We start from the raw sequence: 22,246 nt of genomic DNA on the forward strand, positions 1-22,246 counted from the left end.
AGAGGGAGATTCACCTAGGATTGTCTCTCCAATCGAACCTAGGTGCTGGAGTTTTCCGGCTTTTGAGGGCATTGGCGAACGAAATGTCCCTTGTGGCCACAGTACAGACACAATCCAGTCGATCATCTGCGTTGACGTTCCTGGTTGGACAATCGGAGTCTATCCACCTGCATAGACTCCTCCGGAAGTGCAGTATGACTGGGTAATAACTGCCTTTGAAATTTTGGTGCCAGTCGACAAAATCTCCTCTCCCGATGGACTACCAGAGTGCGCTCTTGGATCCGCATATCAATCCGGATTGCCAGAAGTCTTAAGGCATCCAAGGTAACAGGAAATTCTCAAGTTGCCAGTTCATCCTTAATATGAGGAGCAAGACCCTGCCAAAAAGTCGCCACCAAGGCCTCAATATTCCAAGCCAGCGTACGGAGGGAGATGGCGTACTCCCCTACAGTTGACTCCACTTGTTTGAGGGTCAGCAGTGAGGCAGCTGCAGAGGATGTTCGACCTGGTTCCTCGAACACTGTATGGAAAGTCTCTAGAAACAGTGGTAGATCAGAGAATTCTTCTCGTTCCAAGATGGGGTTCGCCCATGTCAGGGCTTTGCCAGCGAGGAGAGAAATTAACGCGATCTTGGCCTCATCAGAGGGGAAGAGATAGGCACTTAACCTAAACTGGATCGTACATTGACTGAAGAAGCCTCTACCGGCCCTAGGATCCACATCATAGCGAGGCAGTAGAGGCAGCAAAATTGTAGACCCAGGGCAGGCAGGTGGGGTAACAAATAGTGGAACAGCGGAAGCAGCCAGAGGAGATGCAGTAGGATTATCCAAACGGGTGATTATCGAATTAACTGTCTGTAGGAGCTGATCCTGGCATGCCCGGAGGTCATGCATGTCCGTTTGCATCACCTGTATTGCCATCTTAGGTTGACCAGCGGGATCCATGGCCTGAGCGTACTGTCATGGTTCTGGGGTATGTGTACCCACTATGCCCCTCCGCCGTAGCTTAGTGGAAGCTGGCCAAACAACAGTCAATGGAATCCTAGCTCAAGAGTACCTTGAGAGCGTTCAGACAGACAAGAGATGTAGCAGATGCTTTGGCACAGATGACGCTTGGCATGGCAGATGGCACTGGACATGGCAGATGACACTGGACTTGGCAGATGACACTGGACTTGGCAGATGACACTGGATGTGGCAGATGACACAAACACGACTCCAACACTAGACTTAAGCTCAGGAACAAACACAGTTACAGCATACGGGAAGCAGGACAAGGGAACTCTGGGAACAGCATAAAACTAAGGGACCATTTTCTTAAATTAACATGGGAAGACAACAATGCTAAAGCAAGGAGAGGAAGGGCAGAGCCCTTTTTGTAGTCCTGGATCTATTAGGGATTGGGTAGGGAACTTTGAACTGGTGCGTGCGCTGGCTCTTTAAGGCCGGGAACGAGCGCGCGCCCACTAAAGGTTTTAGTATGGAGGTTGCAGCCGCATGTGCCGACGTCTCTGGGGAGGGAGACACTTGCATGAAGAGAGTGACCTGCGGTCGCGGCTGCTGGTAGGTAGGAGGTGCCGGCGGTGAGCGGCCGCGGGCACAACAGCCCGGGCCTTGTTTTCCCTTTCACAGATACCGTATGCAATGTGGCATTACTGGTGTCTTCAATCATCTTTAGGTCTTTAGTCAGTTCAGAAGCTCTACTGATTTGCATATATTTCTCTGAAGCCAACTCTTCCTCTTTCAGTAATCTCTCGCTCTGAGGTGAAAGTCTCTGGTGAGGAAGTGTCTGATGTTCTTAAATACACTGGTTGCAGCCAGTCTGTTCAGCTCTGTCACATATCTATCTGTCCACATTCTCCCCAGTCTCCTGATTCTTTGAGAAGAACTTTTATCTCTCCACAGTCTCATTCGTTTTGGGATCATAATGTTCGTCAAATGCCTGCACTGTAGTAGGTCTGCCTGGGTCAGGCTGTCTAGGAGTAAGGTCTGGGTTATTTCTCTGCCCCTTTCTTCAATGAAGTAATAAAACAGCTTTACTTTCCTCTTCTCATGACTGGGGGCCACTGTGAGATCCACATACAGAGTAAACTCTTCCTTCCAGATCTGTGAGAGATTGAAAGAAGTTACATCCAGTCTCTGAGGGGGTTTCAGTCTGCTCTCCATAGTGTAGTAATACAGGGACTCTGATTCTGTGGTCATGTGCCCAGCTGCCGCCATGTTATCATAGTTGGTTTTCTGCTACATGCTTCAACACAGAGTGGTTGGTACCAGACATTTTATTGCATGGTGTTAATAGCTGCTATTACACGTGGCTGTCTCGTGAACTACAACCAACAAGTTCCAATATCAGATGATCAGATCATAATTCAGTTTAGGTGAGGAGACATGAGTTGCTGGAGATCGAGCCGTCAAAAAGCCTGTCTGTGGGCATGAGCCCTGAACGGCATTCTGCAGCTTGCTATGCATTGTAATACATGCAAGCTGAAAAAAGCTAAAAGTTTTTTTAATAGACACCAATTACAAAAATGCTTTTTAGCTCATTATACATGCAAGGCAAAAATACAAAAACTTTTTGATCCAAAGCAAGTCTATAGCCTTTAACATCTTCCCGCCCCATGATGTGCTATTACATCATGGGAACTAGTAGTTCCTGCAAATAGTACATCATGGTCATGGCAGGGGCACAGGAGCTGTGCTTGCGCCATCAATTGTGGGTGCGGGCTGTATTATATAGCCAACACCTTGCTCTAACGGCTGGGATCAGAGATAAGTCTAAAAATATTTAAGAATAATAAAAATAAAAAACATTTATCCCCTTTATAAATGGTTTATTATGTCAAGAAAAAAACCACATAATTGGTATCGCTGCATCTGTAACGACCTGAACTATAAAATTATAATTTTATTTAACACACAACAAGCCCTCACAAAGCTCTGATACATAGAAGCTGTATCTCAAAAATATATATTTTTTAATAAAAGCAATTAAAAAGTTGTCTAGAATCCTCTAATACAATGTTTTATAAAAATAAAATGTGCTCAAAGGTTTACATAGCCTTTAAATTTAGTATCGCTGTAATTCTACTGACTCACAGAATAAAGTTAACATGCCGCTTATACCGCATGGTGAACGCCGTAAATAAAAAATTATAATAATACAATGGTGGAAATAATGTTTTTTTTCCAACACCCTCATTTTTTTAAATAAAAGTTATACAATACATTATAAATGCTCAGAGTAGCGCTGTGTGCGGGGAGTCCTCAGCCAGGATCAGTTTTATCGGCCGATACAAGGATTGATTCCTGAAAAACAGCTGGTAAAAACTGATCCATTGATTTCTATGGGTGCCACCTGGGCGTGAAAACGGCCAAAAATAGGACACGTCCTATTTTTGGACGGCTGGTATTCACGGGCCGTTAAAAAAAAAACGACCGTGTGAATACACCCATAGAACTTCATTGTTCTAATAACGTGTGAATGTAGCCTTACCTTTTTCTTGACCTTTATGTGAGTAACAAAATCTCACCTTTTGGAACGCTGCATTTTAAGGCCACATGCACACGGTGTATTATGTGTTGATTTTCCTGCGGAAAATCCACAGCGTAAGGGTATGTTCACACATTGCATAAACACTGCAGATTTTCCACAATGGATTTCATTGCGGAAAATCTGCAGCGTAAGGCTAGACACGAGTGTGGGGAAACTCAGATGTGAAAAACGTGACGTTTTTGACGTCCGAGGAGTCCTCGTGCGGCTTCCGTTTTCCCGGATCCCCGTCGACATGAGCCTATGGAGGGAGCCGTGAAAACAGAAGATAATAGGACAGGTTCTATTTTTGAACGGACCCTTCACTCGGTCCATTGAAACAACGGCCGTGTGAACAGCCCCATTGAAAATCATGTGTCCGTGTGACGGCCGTTGTTTTAAGAGTAGCGCTGCAGATAGTGCCACTCCCCCTGTAGATAGCACCTCCCAATAAATGGCACCACCTTCCTGTAGATAGCACCACTGTAGCTCCCGGTAGGAGCGGAATCCCTCTGGCCGGGGATACCGCTCCTTGAGAGAGCCCCTGATGTGTCTGTCCATATATGGACAGTGACGTCAGGGGCTTCTCCAGTAGCGGAATCCCCGGCCAGAGTGTCGGCCGGGGATTCCGCTCCTGGAGAGAGCCCCTGACATCACTGTGCGTATATGCTTTGCTATCTACAGGGGAGATAGCGCTATCAGCATGGGGTTGGTACTATCTACAGGGGGGGGATGGAGAAACGCCAGGGGCTCCTTCTAGGAGGGGAATCCCCGGCCAGAGTGCTGGCCAGGGATTCTGCTCCTAGAGAGAGCTTAGGTGGCGCTATCTACAGGGGGTTGTGTGTGGCGCTATCTACAGTGGGGGGGGGGGGGGGTATTCCTGGGGCTCTCAAAGCTCTGGCAGACATGAGTGCAGCACTGCTTACAACAAAGCAGAAACAGTCTGTGACAATTTTTTTCAAATAAACAGATTTTAATTTAAATAGAAATCCTGGTGCTTATAATGTTCCGCTGCCTGCTAGTACAGGCGTTACTGATGTGACGTCACTCGTTGTTTGCATGTATCTAATTGCTAATAATAGTGGCACGAAAAATTGGGTCCAAGTGTCAATTTTTTCCAGTTAAATAAAGTAAAAAGCCATTTCTTCTTCACTCTCCAGGACAATTAGGCACAATGTCACTGGCACATGTAGTTGTGGCGGTGGAAGTGGTGATTTTATATATATATATATATATATAAAATTAGTTCTATGTTGTTTTTTTAATAGAACCAAGCCTGCTGCTACTCCCCAAACAAGAATAATTTTTGGACTTTTTAATGATTTAAAATTTTAAAAAGCATAAAAAAATCTGACAGTAATGTGTGATTCTAAACAGGCTGTTTGTTACCACCGGCTACCATCTGTTTACCCATAGCAATAAAAGATCTTGAAAGGAGTTGGATACAGTCCTAGAAGACTGCCAAATTACGCTGCGAAAAACGCTTGGAAACCAGTGCAGCAGGTTTTTTCTGTCTCCCATTGAATCCCGCTTGGGGAAAAAAAAAGCCTCTGCCACCCATTGAAATCATTGGGGGGGTGATTATGGGCTTTTTTTTGTCGCTGATTCCACGGTTTTCGCATCAAAATCAGTGCCAAAAAACAGGGTGTGAAGGACTTAAAATAAAACATTTTTGTCCATGCAAGGGGTTTTACATCGAGTTGTCGTGGTTTTGCATTGAAAATTTCGGCCACGCATTTTTTTTTACGAAAAAGTGAAAGATTTCCTTCCTTTCGTGCCAAAAGTGGATTCACAAGGATGGGGAACATAAAGGAAGGGCTTATACTTCTCCTTTCTCCGGGATCCACATCGGGCTTTGGCTAAAAAAAAAAAAACTGCCTCAAAAAAATGCTGTGTGTGAAACCACCCCAAGACTAATAATATTGATTTTGATGGTGATTATTGCTGGTTTATTATAGAACACAGGTTTGGTCTTTACAATTGAGTATGCATGTTTGATTATGATGGGTGTTATATTTCACATGAATGTATTTATAAAGTTAGGGCCTATTCACATCTGCATTGGAGGCTGTTAGGGGTCTCTGCCACAGATCCGGCTGAAAACGGTAAAATGACAGACACCATGATGGAACCCATTAAAGTCAAGGGGATCCGTCGGGAGTTGATGGTGTCTGTCATGCAACGGTGTTTCCGGTCTTTACGCTGTTCTGCTCCTCTCACGGAGCAGAGCAACAAAAACACTGAAACAGATGCAAACCTGCCCTTATATTCAACATTATATAACATAAGAGTATTGAATGAGTTACCTTTATTTGCTGTATTGCAATAAAACGCTTGTAGGCAGGACTGTAATGGTGCAGGAATGAAAGCTGGCACTGCCGGCTAGTATTATAGTGGTTAGTATAGCCGTCACTTATGACTTACCATAGCCATCGGGGTTGGAGCGAGGTGTGTAGAAACTCTGGACGCCACAGGTCTTGCAAAATGTATGTTGTGCTTTGTTAGTGTTGAACGTGTAAGTGGTGAGGTTATCTGCACCCTGGAGATACAAAGGTTACAATTAACATGAAGAACACAAAAAAATCTGCATGTTTATAGAGGTTTTCTTCCTCAATTTCACTTTTACAAAGGTCGAATTAACCTAAATAATTGACGGGGTATTCCAGTTTCAGCAAGTTAATGTCATTCTTTCTATAATGAAAAGTTATACAATTTTGCAATATACTTTCTGCATCAAGGTCTCTGCTGGCCTTTATTGTATACTTCCAGAGGATAAAAATCTGTCCTGTCATGTGATGATTACACGGCAGAGCTCTGATAATTGCACTGTAGCTCTTACGAGCCGTGCACCTGTGTGTCCGTCACATGACAAGAACAGATTTTTATCCACTAAAGTTAACCGTGAAGGTTTCTATTGACTGACAGCGAGCAGAGATCTTGAAAACCATGAGGAAATGCAAAATTGCGTCATTTTTCATTGTACAAAAATTTTAAATTTATTTGCTAAACCAGAATAACCCTTTAAGAGGTAGAAGAACTGTGTCTTTGCCCATACTCTGTCCTCAGCCGCCAAAGGTCTAATTTGTCCTTGAGCTGTAGACCTGAATATTCTGGGCCAGTCTTCTTGCTATAAATGAGCTACATGACAAGTCCACTTACACTGAAGCTCCAGTTATACTATGTTTCGTGCTCCCCAAAAAAGTTGTAATGTGGCGCCTAGAGAGACAGAAGGGAGCGCTTTACACGAGGGGCTTCCTGCATCACAGGGTTTTCTAGGATACAGTAATGGCCGCCCTCCTTGGTAACACTCTCGGTGGCACATTTGAATTACAGGTGTAATACCTGGAGCTACATTTCAAAAGGCTGTAGCTGTCAGATTGTGTGATCACATACTACAACTTTCTATCTGTGACGCTGAAAACCTGGATGAGATGCACAACTTAAGGCCTTATTTACACAAGCGTATTTCACGTCTGTGATACACGCGTGAAAATCACGCACGTCGCTCGGACCTATGCAAGTCAATGGGGTCATTCAGACATTCCGTGTTTTTCACGCAGCGTGTGTCCGCTGCGTGAAACTCACTGCATGTCCTATACTTGAGCGTTTTTACCCAATGGGTGCGTGAAAATCACGGACAGCACACGGACGCACATCTGTGTGCTGTGCGTGATTCGCGCGATAGTTGCTCAAGAAATGATGGGAAAAAGAAAACCTCCTTCCTTTCATTTTGTAAACGTCAAAACCGCGTGCCATAAGGATGGCATACGTGCAAAAATAATGCAGACAGGCACCAAACACTGATGACACGCGGAACTACAACGCACGCAAAACGCTGCATTTTTTACGTGCGCAAAACGCACACATTCGTGTAAATAAGGCCTAACTTTGTTTTTCGTGACCAGATAGATCATTGTAAATTAAATCATTGTGACTCTAGTTTTGAGTAAAAAAAGAGGGGTCCTCGGAGACCATGCATATCTAGCAGACACAATGGAGCAGAAAACATGGATGATATTACGCCTCAACACAACTGATCTCGAGCACGGTGGTTACGTAATGGAGGGATATTTCTTCACCGATGTCTCATGCACATATTCCTAGTCCATGGGCAAGACGTAAGTAACCAAACATCCACACCTTACTCCCACAGGCCCCGGGATCAGTATTTCACAGAGAATGGTAAGAGATACTATATCAGGGAATTACAGCTTGTCTGTAACAGTTTAACACCTCATGTTCCAAAGATAACTTATTTTGCAGTGGTGAGAACTATGACCTGCTCGACATCTAGTGGACCACTCCAAAAAATAGGTTTCCAATAAAAAAGATATATAAATGTAATGCTGTGAAGCGTATTCATACCTGCCACCTTGCTATGGGTCCTTTTACTTCGGCCATAAAAACGAGCGCTGAGCAACAAGGCAGCTCGTTGATCGGCGCTCGTTTGCTCTTTTTATAAGGCGCTAGTATGGGGACGAGCATGATTTCCGTCATGTCGGCGGCACGTCTCCATGCTTACATAGGGAGATGTGCTGCTGACAAAGATAATATTTTGTGCTGCATAAACAATACAATCAGCCGATGAATGAATGTTTGCTCGTCCATCGGCAGATCGTTGCCCCGTTTACACAGAGCAATGATCGGGAACGAGCGTTTATATGAATGCTCGTTTGCCCGATCGTAGGCCCGTGTAAAAGGCACGTGTTTTATTCCCAACGCTTATAATTTTCCTGCATTTTAATTGGATTATCCAGTTCTTTAGCGTCTCGACATTGGCCGCTCACAATGATCTTGAGGCTACTTTTTATGTACGTTGCTATTTTTATCAAAACATAAAATAGAACAGGAAGGAGAATCTAAGCTTATATGAGTGTACATGCAGGTCCCTGTGAATATACCATGTAAAATACATTTTCATTTACCTTCAGTAACTTGAAGCGTGATGCAGGGACGATGAAATGGCGATTCTGCTTCTTTACACAAATGCTGCAGCTAAAAAAAAAAATGCAGAATGAAATATATCAACTAGTCACAGTACCACTCACAGTGAAACATTTTCCTAAATGCTGATATTTAATAACGGTATCCAAACCAGACAATCGCAGATATAGCCCAACTCCACTGCCATAACCTCATACACAAAGTGTAACTGTATTACATAACCTTACACGTTGCACATTCTTTGTTTCTTTGAAGCAAATAGATTAATTAGACAAAAAAGTCTCACAGGACACAGAAGTATAAGGGTAGGATACAAAACGTCTCAACCACCCACAATATTAGAGATACGAACTCTAAACAGTAATATATAGAAACTTGAGAGAAAAAAAAAAAAAGAGTCCAAAGTATCCAAATGTTAAACAAAGTACAAAATCTTTATTGATCAACACATAAGAATCTAAAATACATGAATAACTAGATCAACACTGAAAATACATATAATAGAAATTGAATACAGGTCATACATGACATGAATAGAGGTTTAGTACATGTATTATATGGCATAAAGAAATCACTCTCAAAAACATATTCATGTAAATAGGCATATGTCAGGACAGAACAGAAAAGAGAAGGTAAAGGTAGTCGTGACTTTCTACCTGCTACCTTTACCTTCTCTTTTCTGTTCTGTCCTGACATATGCCTATTTACATGAATATGTTTTTGAGAGTGATTTCTTTATGCCATATAATACATGTACTAAACCTCTATTCATGTCATGTATGACCTGTATTCAATTTCTATTATATGTATTTTCAGTGTTGATCTAGTTATTAATGTATTTTAGTGTTGATCAATAAAGATTTTGTACTTTGTTTAACATTTGGATACTTTGGACTCTTTTTTTTCTCTCAAGTTTATATATTTAAAGCAAATAGATGTATTCTTCCTAAAATAAAAAGGTATACAATTTTACAACATACTAACAGTTTTCAAGATCTCTGCTTGCTGTCACTCGGTAGGCACCTGAATGTCCAACACATGATCAGGACAGATTTTTATCTGGGAGTAAACAATGAAGGTTTCTATTGAGTGACTGTAAGCAGAAATCTTGAAAACCGTGAGAAATTGAAACAAAAAGCATATTGGAAAATTGTAGATCCTTTCGTTATGCAAAAAATAACATTTGCTGAAACCAGAATTCCCTTTTAACTCCTTCTGGACATGGGAGGGAAAGTATGGAGGGGATTCACGGCCTGAGCCCGCTCCATAAGTTGCACGTGACGGCTGTATGTCACAGCCGACACTTCACTGCAACGAGCGGGATCTCGCTGGTTTAACCCCTCAAATACCATGGTCAATAGCAACTGCGGCATCAAAGCTGTTACAAAAAGGGGGCGGCCCCCTCCGATGGCTCGTGACCCATGCCGATGGAAGTTCTGTAAACGCTCATTTAGTTCCACTAGTAAGTAGTAACAACGAACATATAGTGAAAAGAAAAGGAACAAAAAATATACCGATCATATAAAAATATATTGTCTGTTTATAACATACAATGGAAAAAAAAAATTCACACTTGATGAAGTGTTTGACAAGCTAAAGGAGACGGGCAGGGAATTAAAGGGTTTTTATGAAAAATGTAGAAAAGTACCTACATGTGTTTGAATTCTCATCAGATGAGCAGTTATTAGCTCAGTAGTTATTTTCATTTTCATTATGTTGTCCAGCACTGTGCAGTACTGTTTTTATTTTGCAAGGGCTTGCTGAGGGCAGGATAAGGCTTGGTTCACACGTGGCGGAATTTCACTTGAATTCCGCTGCGGACACTCCGCAGCGTTAATCTGCAGCGGAGCCGTTTCTACATTGACTTCCACTTCTATTTAGAAGTGTTCGTTTAGACGATGCGTAAAATTCCGCTGCGGAGCATAGGCTGCGGAGCGGAATTTGGTGTCCGCAGCATGCTCTGTCTGTTGCGGAGCAGTGGCGGACTGGTTGCGGACTCATTGCGGAATTTCTCCATTGACTTCAATGGAGATTCTAAGTTCCGCAATGACGTCCGCAGCTGTCATGCACATGTTATGTGTGCTGCGGATGCGCCTTGCTTTTTTGCCATGACATTTCTTCATTCTGGCTGGACCTATGTATTTCTAGGTCTACAGCCAGACTGAGGAAGTCAATGGGGCTCCCGTAATTACGGGAGCGTTGCTAGGCGACGTCAGTAAATAGTCACTGTCCAGGGTGCTGAAAGAGTTAAGCGATCGGCAGTAACTGTTTCTGCACCCTGGACAGTGACTACCGATCCCAATATACAGCAACCTGTAAAAAAATAGAAGTTCATACTTACCGAGAACTCCCTGCTTCTGTCTCCAGTCCAGCTTCCCAGGATGACGTTTCAGTCTAAGTGACGGCTGCAGCCAATCACAGGCTGCAGCGGTCACATGGACTGCCGCGTCATCCAGGGAGGTCGGGCTGGATGCCGAAAGAGGGACGCGTCACCAAGACAACGGCCGGTAAGTATGAAATTCTTTTATTTTCACTAGGGAAAGTGCTGTCCCTTCTCTCTATCCTGCACTGATAGAGAGAAGGGAAGCACTTTTACCGCAGTCCGCAGCAGCTAGTCCGCATCAATTTACTGCACTTTTTTTGCAGATCCGCCGCAGAATCTGCAACGCAGATTCTGTGCGGCATTGATGCGGACAGCTGCGGAGGAAATCCGCCACGTCTGGCCGTGCCCTTACCATGTAAAGGACTACATTTCCCATGATTCCTCTGCATACCCCTCTATTACAAGGTGTTTGGTAGTGATGTAATTTCTCACTGGCTGCTACTGAGACACAGCTCTGCTATTCTGCTGCTACACTCTGCACTACTACCTGCTGCCTAACATGAGAAACACACCCCTCCAGGAACAAGGGGGAGAGTAGGGAGCAGTGGATATAGGAGGCATGTAATGTGTGACGTACTACAGGGATGGGAGATAACTATGGCTGGGTTCACACGACCTATTTTCAGGCGTAAACGAGGCGTATTATGCCTCGTTTTACGTCTGAAAATAGGGCTCCAATACGTCGGCAAACATCTGCCCATTCATTTGAATGGGTTTGCCGACGTACTGTGCAGACAACCTGTCATTTACGCGTCGTCGTTTGACAGCTGTCAAACGACGACGCGTAAAAATACAGCCTCGTCAAAAGAAGTGCAGGACACTTCTTTCAGACGTAATTTGAGCCGTTCTTCATTGAACTCAATGAAGCACAGCTCAAAATTTACGGCTGTCAGAGAAGCCTCGCAAAATGCGAGGAGGAGGAATTACGGCTGAAACGAGGCAGCTGTTTTCTCCTGAAAACAGTCTGTCTTTTCAGACGTAAAAGCCTCTCATCGTGTGCACATACCCTATGGGTTTAATGTACAAAACGCCACACAAGCAGGAGAAAAACACGGCACCATGGCCATGTGACTGCATGTGACATGGGCTTAGGGTATGTTCACACGCTTAACAAAAAACGTCTGAAAAATACGGAGCTGATTTCAAAGAAAACAGCCTCTGATTTTCAGGCGGTTTTGAAGCTGAGGCTGGGTTCACACGAGCACATTAACGTCCGTAATGGACGGATGTATTTCGGCCGGAAGTCCCGGACCGAACTCAGTGCAGGGAGCCGGGCTCCTAGCATCATACATATGTACGATGCTAGGAGTCCCTGCCTCTCCGTGGAACTACTGTCCCGTACTGAAAACATGATTACAGTACGGGACAGTTGTCCTGCAGAGAGGCAGGGACTCCTAGCGTCGTACATAACTATGATGCTAGGAGCCCGGCTCTCTGCACTGAGTTCGGTCCGGTACTTGCGGCAGAAATACGTCCGTCAATTACGGACGTAATTAGTGTGTGTGCACATACCCTAAGAATCAAATTTGGAGCTTCTTTTCAGACGTATTTTGAGGCGTTTTTCATAGTGTTCAATGGAAAATCAGCTCCAAAAAATGCCTCAAGAAGTGACATGCTACTTTTTTACGGAGCGTCTTTTTACGCTCTGTTTTTTGACAGCAAAGCGTAAAATAAAGGCTCGTGGGAACAGAACATCGTAATTCCCATTGAAAGCAATGGGCAGATGTTTGTAGGCGTATTAGGGGCATTTTTTCAGTCGTAATTCGAGGCGTAAAACGCCTCCATTACGTCTGAAAAGAGGTCGTGTGAACATACCCTAAGGGTATGTGAACACGCTAGCTTCCTTTTACGTCTGAAATTACAGACTGTTTTCAGGAGAAAACAGCTCCGTCGTTTCAGACGTAAAAGCTCCTCCTCGTATTATGCGAGGCGTCTTTGACGGCCGTATATTTGAGCTGTTCTTCATTGAATTCAATGAAAAACGGCTCAAATTACATCCAAAGAAGTGTCCTGCACTTCTTTTGACGAGGCAGTCATTTTTACGCGTCGTCGTTTGACAGCTGTCAAACGACGACGCGTAAATGACTGGTCGTCGGCACAGTACGTCAGCAAACCCATTCAAATGAATGGGCAGATGTTTGCCGATGTATTGTAGCCGTATTTTCAGGCATAAATCGAGGCATAATACGCCTCGTTTACGCCTGAAAATAGGTCGTGTGAACCCAGCCTTAGGGTGAAGTCACATATGGCAGATTTTGTTGCACAAATTTTTTGCGACTGTCAATCAGTTCCATTCACCTGAATGGAACTTTCAGAAATCCATGTACCTGCTGCAGAAACAACCCCATTCAGATGAATGGAACTGATTTTCAGTTGCTGATAATTTCTGCAAAATTTCTGCCAAAAAATCTACCCCATCTTACTGCACCCTTAGGCCTTGTTCACAAAGTGCAGATTTGATGCAGATTTTGCATGCATTTTTGAAGCCAAAACCAGGAGAAAACCAGAAGCCAATTGGATCCAGGAGAGCAGACCTATATGGCCATCCTTCCGTACCTGGCTTTGGTTTAAAGAGGCTCTGTCACCAGAATGTCCATATTAAAGAGGCTCTGTCACCAGATTTTCAAACCCCTATCTCCTATTGCAGCAGATCGGCGCTGCAATGTAGATAACAGTAAGGTTTTTTTTTTTCAAAACCGAGCATTTTTGGCCAAGTTATGACCATTTTTATATTTATGCAAATGAGCCTTTCTTAAGTACAACTGGGCGTGTTTAAAGTTATGTACAAGTGGGCGTGTATTATGTGTGTACATCTGGGCGTTTTTACTTCTTTTACTAGCTGGGCGTTGTGAATGGGAGTGTATGATGCTGACGAATCAGCATCATCCACTTCTCTTCGTCAACACCCAGCTTCTGGCAGTGCACAGACATAGCGTGTTCTCCAGAGATCACGCTGTGACGTCACTTCCTGCCCCAGGTCCTGCATCGTGTCGGACGAGCGAGGACACATCGGCACCAGGCGACAGAGGCTACATCGACTTACCTGCAAACGCCGATGCTGCTGCAGAATCAACTGTAGCCTCTTTCGCCTGGTGCCGATGTGTCCTCGCTCATCCGACACTATGCAGGACCTGGGGCAGGAAGTGACGTCACAGCGTGATCTCTCGAGAACACGCTGTGTCTGTGCACTGCCAGAAGCTGGGTGGTAACGAAGAGAAGTGGATGATGCGGATTCGTCAGCATCATACACTTCCATTCACAACGCCCAGCTAGTAAAAGAAGTAAAAACGCCCAGATGTACATACACAATACACGCCCAGTTGTACTTAAGAAAGGCTCATTTGCATAAATATAAAAATGCTTATAACTTGGCCAAAAATGCTCGTTTTTAAAAAAAAAAAAACCTTACTGTTATCTACATTGCAGCGCCGATCTGCTGCAATACGAGATAGGGGTTGCAAAATCTGGTGACAGAGCCTCTTTAAATAATACATGCAAAATCTGCAGCAAATCTATTTACACTGGCCAATTATCATTACGATTGGTTTGTTTCCAAATTATGTCAATTGTTCATAACTAAAACTTTCACCATTGTCAGAAATATCAGTAAATGTCAAAGCTACTTGTGGCAACATGTATATTACATATAGTTGCCATATCACTATATTATTATTTTTTATCAGGCACTATTAGGGACAGCTGTGGGGGCATTATACAGCGTGGGGCAGCTATGGGGGACTTTATACAGTGTGGGGTGCAGCTATGGGCCAGTTATGGGGGCATTATACTGTGTGGAGGGCAAACATAGGGGTATTATACTATGTGTAGGGTAGTTATAGGAGCATTATAATGTGTGGGGAGCACTATGAAGGCAATATACTGTGTGGGGGCATTATACAGCGTGGGGCAGCTATGGGGGACTTTATACAGTGTGGGGTGCAGCTATGGGCCAGTTATGGGGTCATTATACTGTGTAAGTGCAGCTATAGGGGAATTATAGTGTGTGGAAGTCAGTTATGGGGGCATTATACTATGTGGAGGCAGCTATGGGGCATTATACTGTGGGGAGGGCAGTTATGGGGGCATTATACTGTGGGGAGGGCAGTTATGGGGGGCATTGTACTGTATGGAGGGCAGTTATGGGGGCATTATACAGCGTGGAGGAGTTATTGGGGCCATTATACTGTGTCGTGGCAGCTCTGGGGGCATTATACTGTGTGGGGGCAAATGTGGGGGCATTATACTGTGGGGGTATTATACTGTGTGGAGGGTAGTTATAGGGGCATTATAATGTGTGGGGGCAGCTATGGTGCATTGTACTGTGTGGGTAGTACTATGAAGGCAATATACTGTGTGGGGGCAGTGTCAGGGGATATATTAGTAGTATACAGCAGACTCAGGGGATAAATATTAATTTAATGGCGTAGCATGCATGTAGGGCGTGGTATGCAAAAATGAGTGTGGCCTAAATAATCGTTCAGTAATCGAGGTTACATGTTCAATTAATCATGATTTAGGTCATAATTGCCCAGCCCTATCCTGTACATACACCCTGTATATAAACCCTGCAGGAAGAGAAGAGAACTCCGCTGTATTTATTATAGCGACTAACAAATTTACATGTTTCACAAAAGCACAAAAAGTGTTATTTTTCCTTAATCTTCAGAAACTTTACCCTTATGTTTTATGTTCACTAACCATGTTGATGGGTGCACATACTTGTTGGCACATATGCAGATACGAGGGGAAGTTGCTCAGGACCATAGTCTGGGTAGGAGTGACATTCTCAGTGTAGTTCTTAATTAAAGACTTACTTGCAGTCAAAGACATCAAGGTCAGCAGATGCCCAAACCTCAAAACGAACAGCTCCGCAGTGACATCCTCCACTGTGCTTCACCAGCCCTTTGTACTCACTGCAGAATGATAGAAATAATATTGTTTAGATTTTCTGCATTCACAATGTAACACAAGTGACTAAGAGCCTGTTCACATCAGCGTTGCTTTTCCATTGCAGCTTTACGTCGGATTAACCCACGAACGGAAAGCCAAATGGAAACTAAAGCCTCCGTTTGCATTACCATTGATTTCAATGGTAATGCTTCCGTTTGCCTTGGTTACTGTTTGTTTCTGTTCCATAAGGTTTCCGGTTTTCTTTTTCGCAGAAATAGCGCAGTCGATGTGGCAATTTTTGCGGTGGAAAAGTTGCGATTCTGCCACAAAAATTGCAACTCAGATTTTATATATATATATATATATATATAGTTACATAGTTTGTACGGTTGAAAAAAGACACATGTCCATCGAGTTCAACCAAGGGATGGGAAAGGGGAAGTGGGATGGGAAAGGGGGAAGTAAAAAATTTCTACACATAGGAGCTAATATTTTTTTGTTCTAGGAAATGATCTAAGCCTTTTGTAAAGCCATCTACTGTCCCTGCTGTGACGGCTCCTGCGGTAGGCTATTCCATAGATTCACAGTTCTCACAGTAAAGAAGGCTTGTCGCCTCTGCAGGTTGAACCTTTTTTTCTCCAGACGGAGGGAGTGCCTCCTTGTTTTTTTTAGGGGGTTTTACATGGAACAGGAAAACAGAGCACAGAGACGGCACCAGGACTTCAAGGCAGATGAAAGCAAAGTGGATTTATTCACCTCAGAAAAACAGCAACGTTTCGGTTCAACAGGAACCTTTCTCAAGCCTGTTGAATCGAAACGTTGCTGTTTTTCTGAGGTGAATAAATCCACTTTGCTTTCATCTGCCTTGAAGTCCTGGTGCCGTCTCTGTGCTCTATATTTTCTTCTATTTTAAAAAAAGGGGAATTGGTGACGAGCACATGGTCTGATTTCTTACTATTGTGGAGTGCTATGTTCATCTATTTGCTGGACTAATATATATATATATATTTATATTGTGACAACCTGGGGACCATTTAGCTCACAGGATCGCCATCTCCCGGGTGAGATGGTTGGCACACATGGAAAGTTCACTCCAACTCCTTGGATAAAAGGTTTAAACCAGCCGCAGCTAGCTTTATTGTCTTCACCACAGCAGTCAGTATTACAACAATAAACATACAAAATAAATCCTAGGCCGTCCAGCCTCTAACTAACACATTGTGTCCCTCACTACGAGACACTGAGCCTTGTGCCCAGCACCTCAAAACCTTCACAGCTTTACCTCACACGGTGGTGACGCTCACAGGCTAGCATGCCTGTCTTCCCCAGACTGAGAGCCCTGTGTGAACTGCATACACCTCAATTAAAGAGCCGTCTCAGGTGATGCCTAACTAAGCTCATCAGACAGCCCAAGACATGGACTGTCTGTATGGAGTGGAAGCCCGCCCTTCTCCTTCACACTCCAGCAAACCAGTCCCTATACCAGGCTTTACACCCAAGCAACAGCAGAGAAAACCCTCTCTGCTGTATATGCTCCCAGGTTGCTTAAAACCTGAGTTTCTGCACTGTCCAGTAGCTGCACTGCTACTATATATATATATATATATATATATATATATACTTACTCATACTTACCCAGAGTTCTGTGCTTCGTCATCCAGGCCGGCCTCCTTAGATGACTTGTTATCCCATGTGACTGCTGCAGTCAATCACAGGCTGCAGCAGTCACATGGAATGAAACATCATCTAAGGAGGCCGGCCTGCAGGATAGCAGAGGGACACGTCGGTATAGCTACGGATAAGTATAAAACGATTTTTTTTTTATGTGCAGTTTTCAAGAGCGGACATTCTGGCCGAAAAACTGCACCACAATTTGTTGCGGGTTTTTTCATCCGTAATTCCCTGTGGCGACCAGAGCAGATACGCTGTGTGCTTCTAGGCAGAGTAGCCACCCTGTGCGAATATACCCATAGTGTCCTGACGAATGGAGACATACTGGGGCACTTTTTTTTTTTTTTACAGTTTTCCATTATAGAACAACTTCATTGGCTCACAGGAATTTGGGATCCTGGAGCAAGTACTTAATATTGGACTGCAAAATGGGAAATGTCAAACAATTATTATAAAAAGTCAACGAGATCAGTAAAATAAATTGAATTTTAATTCAAAATTTCCTCTAAGGTATTGATAGTTACTAATCAAAGCGGGATACGACTGCTAGGACTCCTACAATCCTTAGAAGATAGAGGCCGCAGCGCTAGTAAAGGGAACTGCAGCTCCTTCACTGATTTCTCCCTCACTTGAATGGCGCTGTGTTGTAGTTCCCTGTACAGTGGGTGGCTGGGAGCGATGGTGTGCAGGAGAAATGCCGAATAGACCTCTGTCCCGTTTCTCTCCGGATTGGCAGGCGTCCCAGAGGTCTAACCCCAACTGTTCAAAATCTTATGATATATCCTAGCCTTATGCAATCCAATTCCAAAATAGGAATACCACTTTAAGCCACACCTTCAAAAAATGGCGTCTAAATGCTTTATACATTTTCTACTTGTTGGTGTGCTATTTTCTACTCCAAAACCTGTCTGTAAAATGTATCCCAATGGGTAACTTACTACTTCATATTGTGCTCATACACTTTAAAGGCTATGTACACTTTTGAAACTTTATAATAATTTTGTTTTTTAATTTAACTTTTTGAGATACAGTTGCTTTTGTATCCTGTATACAGAGCAGCTGTATCTAGTGCTAAAACCTGTATCCATCAGGTCAGCGGGTCCTGCGTGTCTGACCAGCTGTCACTGAACCCGTCAGTGACGCTGACTTGACTGATTCAGATCTCGGTTCTGAATTGTAGTAAATGCTCGTGAACAGCACCATTTGGTATCAAGCAATTTAAAATGCCATAATATAATGTTCCAGCTCCGTCACGAGTACACAGGGTGATTACAGTATACAGAACATCAGACAGATCATGGTGCAAAAGTGATCGCCATGTGGCAGGCACATTCCAGGCATGTGGGGTTTATTTTATCAAGCTGGAGTCTGATTAAATTATTTACCCTCCGCTTGTCACAAATTCCTAGAACTGTGCACCAATTAAACAGATACGGCAAGGCCCACAGCAGAGGGACAGATGACAGTACTCATGTATATTCTGTCGGGACTGCTTGTTCAAGAAGACTTGTTAGCTCTACTCATGTCTGTTTTATCAAATACTCTTACTTGAAATAAGAAATGTTTGTTAGAAATTAGGACTGAGGATTGCGCTGTTCCCGTTATTCCCCCTGTAATGGTAAGAACACACTAGGCGGGTTAAAACTACACAGAGTATCTGCCCAGGTAGCTGCAGGGAATTCCGCCTGAAATAACGCTCCAAATTGTGGTGCGGTTTTTCGGGCGGCATGTCCGCTGCGGAAATACTGCAGCAATAAAAAAAAAAAATTATACTTACCCGGCTGTAGTCATGGCAAAGTGTCTCTCTCTTCTGAACGTAGCCCGGCCTCCTGGGATGACGTTGTTGTCCATGTGACGGCTGCAGCTTTTGATCGTCATCCCAGGAGGCCGGGCTGCGCTCAGAAGAAAGAATCGCATCATTAGGACTACGGCAGGGGGTAAGTATGAGCTTTTTTATTAATTTAAAATAAAAAATACTTTTTTCTTTTCCATTTGCGATTTTGGCAGCGATTCCACAGCATAAATTGACATGCCGCGGCTTCAAAAACCGCGCCGCAGGTCAATTTATGAACGGTTTCTCAGCTGACTTTTTCCCGCTGTATGTGGATGAGATTTGTTCAAATCTCACCCACGCCACTGCTACTGTATTACACTGCGTATTTTCCACCACGAGATCAGTTGTGGAAAATCTGCCGTTTGTACCTACGCTAAATGTATTCATTAAAAAAATGACAACTGGATGTTACCATTCTTCTTATCATTGGGGTGTGTCCCTACCCAGTCTCTCTGTCAGTACTGATTGGCCATTGCCTAGCAATGGATGACTATAAGTGACTATGCCGACTTTTCCTTGAATGATGATTTACTTATTTATAAGTTGTGGTTGAGTTTCCTGCATCTTTTCTTTAAAAATATATTAAATCTAAAGTTCATAACATCTTCAGTTGAATTGCCATAAATATATCACAACATTAATCCTAGATTTGACTGTAGCATTACCTGCTGGCAATAATCCTGACATCGCTGCTTTCTATATATAGGCCAGGTCTATCCTCACATGAAAATATTGGGCCTTATTATTATTTGCCTATAACAACCAATCACAGTGCAGCTTCTTATGAAACAACCCCCTCTTTTTTTTTTTAGATAGTTTTGATAAATAAGGTCCTATATTTCATGTGAGGATAGACCTGGCCTATATGTAGAAAGCAGCAATGTCAGGATTATTGCCAGCAGATTATGATATAGTCAAATCTAGGTTTTAACCCCTTAAGGATGCTACCTATTTTGGGCCTTAGAGACTTTTTTTTCGTTACATACTAAGGGCACATTCAGACGTGTCGGAATTGCTGTTGAATTCCGCTCTGGACAGTCCGCAGTGGAATTCTGCAGCAGCCGTTTTTTACATTTGTTTCTATACATTTTTAGGAAAGTTAGTTCAGACGTTGCAGAAAATAACTGTGCAGAAATCAGGCTGCGGTGAAGAATTTTCCCTCCGCAGCATGCTCATGACGTTGCGGAGAAGCGGAATTTCACTGCGGATCTCAACCTTTGCAATGCAAAAACTGAAATCTGTGGCAAGTCCGCTGTTATATCTGCAACATCTGAATTACCTGTCAAATATGCAAATGTGGGTGCAGATTCATTGCATAATTGCCCCAAATCTGCACCACATTTGCAGCGGAAAAATTCCGCCACGTCTGAACGTGCCCTAAGAGAGTTAACTTTTTATTTTCCCCATTAACGTAGCCGTATGAGGGCTTGTATTTTTTACGTGGGACGAGTTGTATTTTTTAATGGCCAAATTTTGGGGTACATAGAATTTATTATTTAACATTTATTCTTTTTTTTTTTTCAGGAGGGGAGGAAAATAAATAGCAATTCCTCCAGTGTTTTTTGTGTGTTTTTTTCACGCTATGTACCATGTGGTATAAATAATGTGTTCACCTTATTCTATGGGTCATTATGATTGCAACAATACTAAATATGTATCGTTTGTTTTTTTATGTTTTACTACTAGCACAATAAAACCAATAATTTTTTGTATCACCATGTTCTGAGAGCCATAACTTTTTGGTTTTTCTGTTGATGTAGCTGGATGAGGGCTTACAACCACATTAATAGTAAAGATTGTTATGGCAGGGGTCCTTAAAAGGAACCTTTCAAACACATTATGATGCCCTTACTGTGGGTGGCATAACGTAGCGACCGACACGCTGATTTTAGAAGTCTGCCGTTCCCTCTGCCCACTCGCCTCCTAGACAGATTTCTTGCTATGCACATTAATAGGGAGAAATCTGTCAATCAGCAGCAAGTGGGCAGAGCGAGCGCCAGCTCATGAATACACCGGACTCATCTCTAGCAGCGCTGGATTTGCTCTGCATGTAAGTTCTCATAAAAGGGTTCATATAAATGACAAAATGCTGAAATTAGCCTGTATGTCACTACATTATGTACTACATAAAAGTCGTTCTAACCCGTTGATTTCAGAGGTATTGGTCAACTATCTAATATGTTTGGTTTTCCCCTACTGACTCCCCCCAATTGCAGATGTCGGGGGAAAGATGAATTGCTCAGATTGGATTTCAACATGCCTGATCCTTTGTTCTGTGGGAGAGGGTTCTGGCAGCTACTTATTCCCCTCTCCCTTTTGAAAAAAAATATGCACGCCCACCCTCTAATGATAATGAGATGACTGCTGACCCTGCCCTAGTCTATACAGAAAAGCTGACAAGTGAGCTACAGCAAACCGGGAGCATCAGCCTAATGTGTCTGATCTAATGGTCAGTGATAATATATATATTTATAATGAAAACCTTATTTAAATAATGACATTTTCTGATTTCAGAATTCAAAAGATTAGGCTGGTGTTTTAGGGCCTTAACGATCAATCGTCCCCATACACAACCAATCATTGCTCCTTGTGAAAGGAGCAAACAAGTGCCAATCAATGAGATGCCTCATTGATTGGCGCTCGTTTTCACAACCCATGTCGAGCCGTGTAATAGGACCCTAAGGCATGATCCATATCTGACCATCATGATAGACAATGCTGAAGACTTTCTAGCTGTTTACTCTGCAGCTACAAGTCTTGGAGATTTCAGATAACATTACAATGTACAGTATATTTAGTTTCATAAAAGACACCCATAAAGGAGGCAGACAGACCTCTTATATGAAAGGACCTGTCAGGGTAGGAACTGTATCAGAGTCACCTCTTGTACCTCCCTAAAATGTCTTCACTGTATGTAGACTTATTACACAATAAGACATGCATGGGAGTGAAACAATGCAATGTTTGGTTACATTGTTTAGCCTCTAATATGAAAA

The 22,246-nt window shown here is 43.1% G+C and overlaps 1 protein-coding gene across 1 annotated transcript in view; it reads right to left on the reverse strand.

Annotated features, from left to right (window-relative positions):
* Positions 1 to 22,246, reverse strand: part of CENPV (centromere protein V) — a 54,152-nt gene that overhangs the window by 26,125 nt on the left and 5,781 nt on the right. The window contains exons 2-4 of the mRNA XM_075854382.1: positions 15,670 to 15,768; positions 8,454 to 8,523; positions 5,953 to 6,067 (exon numbers count right to left, since the gene is read on the reverse strand). Coding sequence (XP_075710497.1) covers positions 5,953 to 6,067; positions 8,454 to 8,523; positions 15,670 to 15,768 — 284 coding nt within the window. The remainder of the gene's footprint in view (positions 1 to 5,952; positions 6,068 to 8,453; positions 8,524 to 15,669; positions 15,769 to 22,246) is intronic.

The sequence above is a fragment of the Rhinoderma darwinii genome, chromosome 2 (genome assembly GCF_050947455.1).
Source record: "Rhinoderma darwinii isolate aRhiDar2 chromosome 2, aRhiDar2.hap1, whole genome shotgun sequence".
NCBI classification, from domain to species: Eukaryota; Metazoa; Chordata; class Amphibia; order Anura; family Rhinodermatidae; genus Rhinoderma; species Rhinoderma darwinii.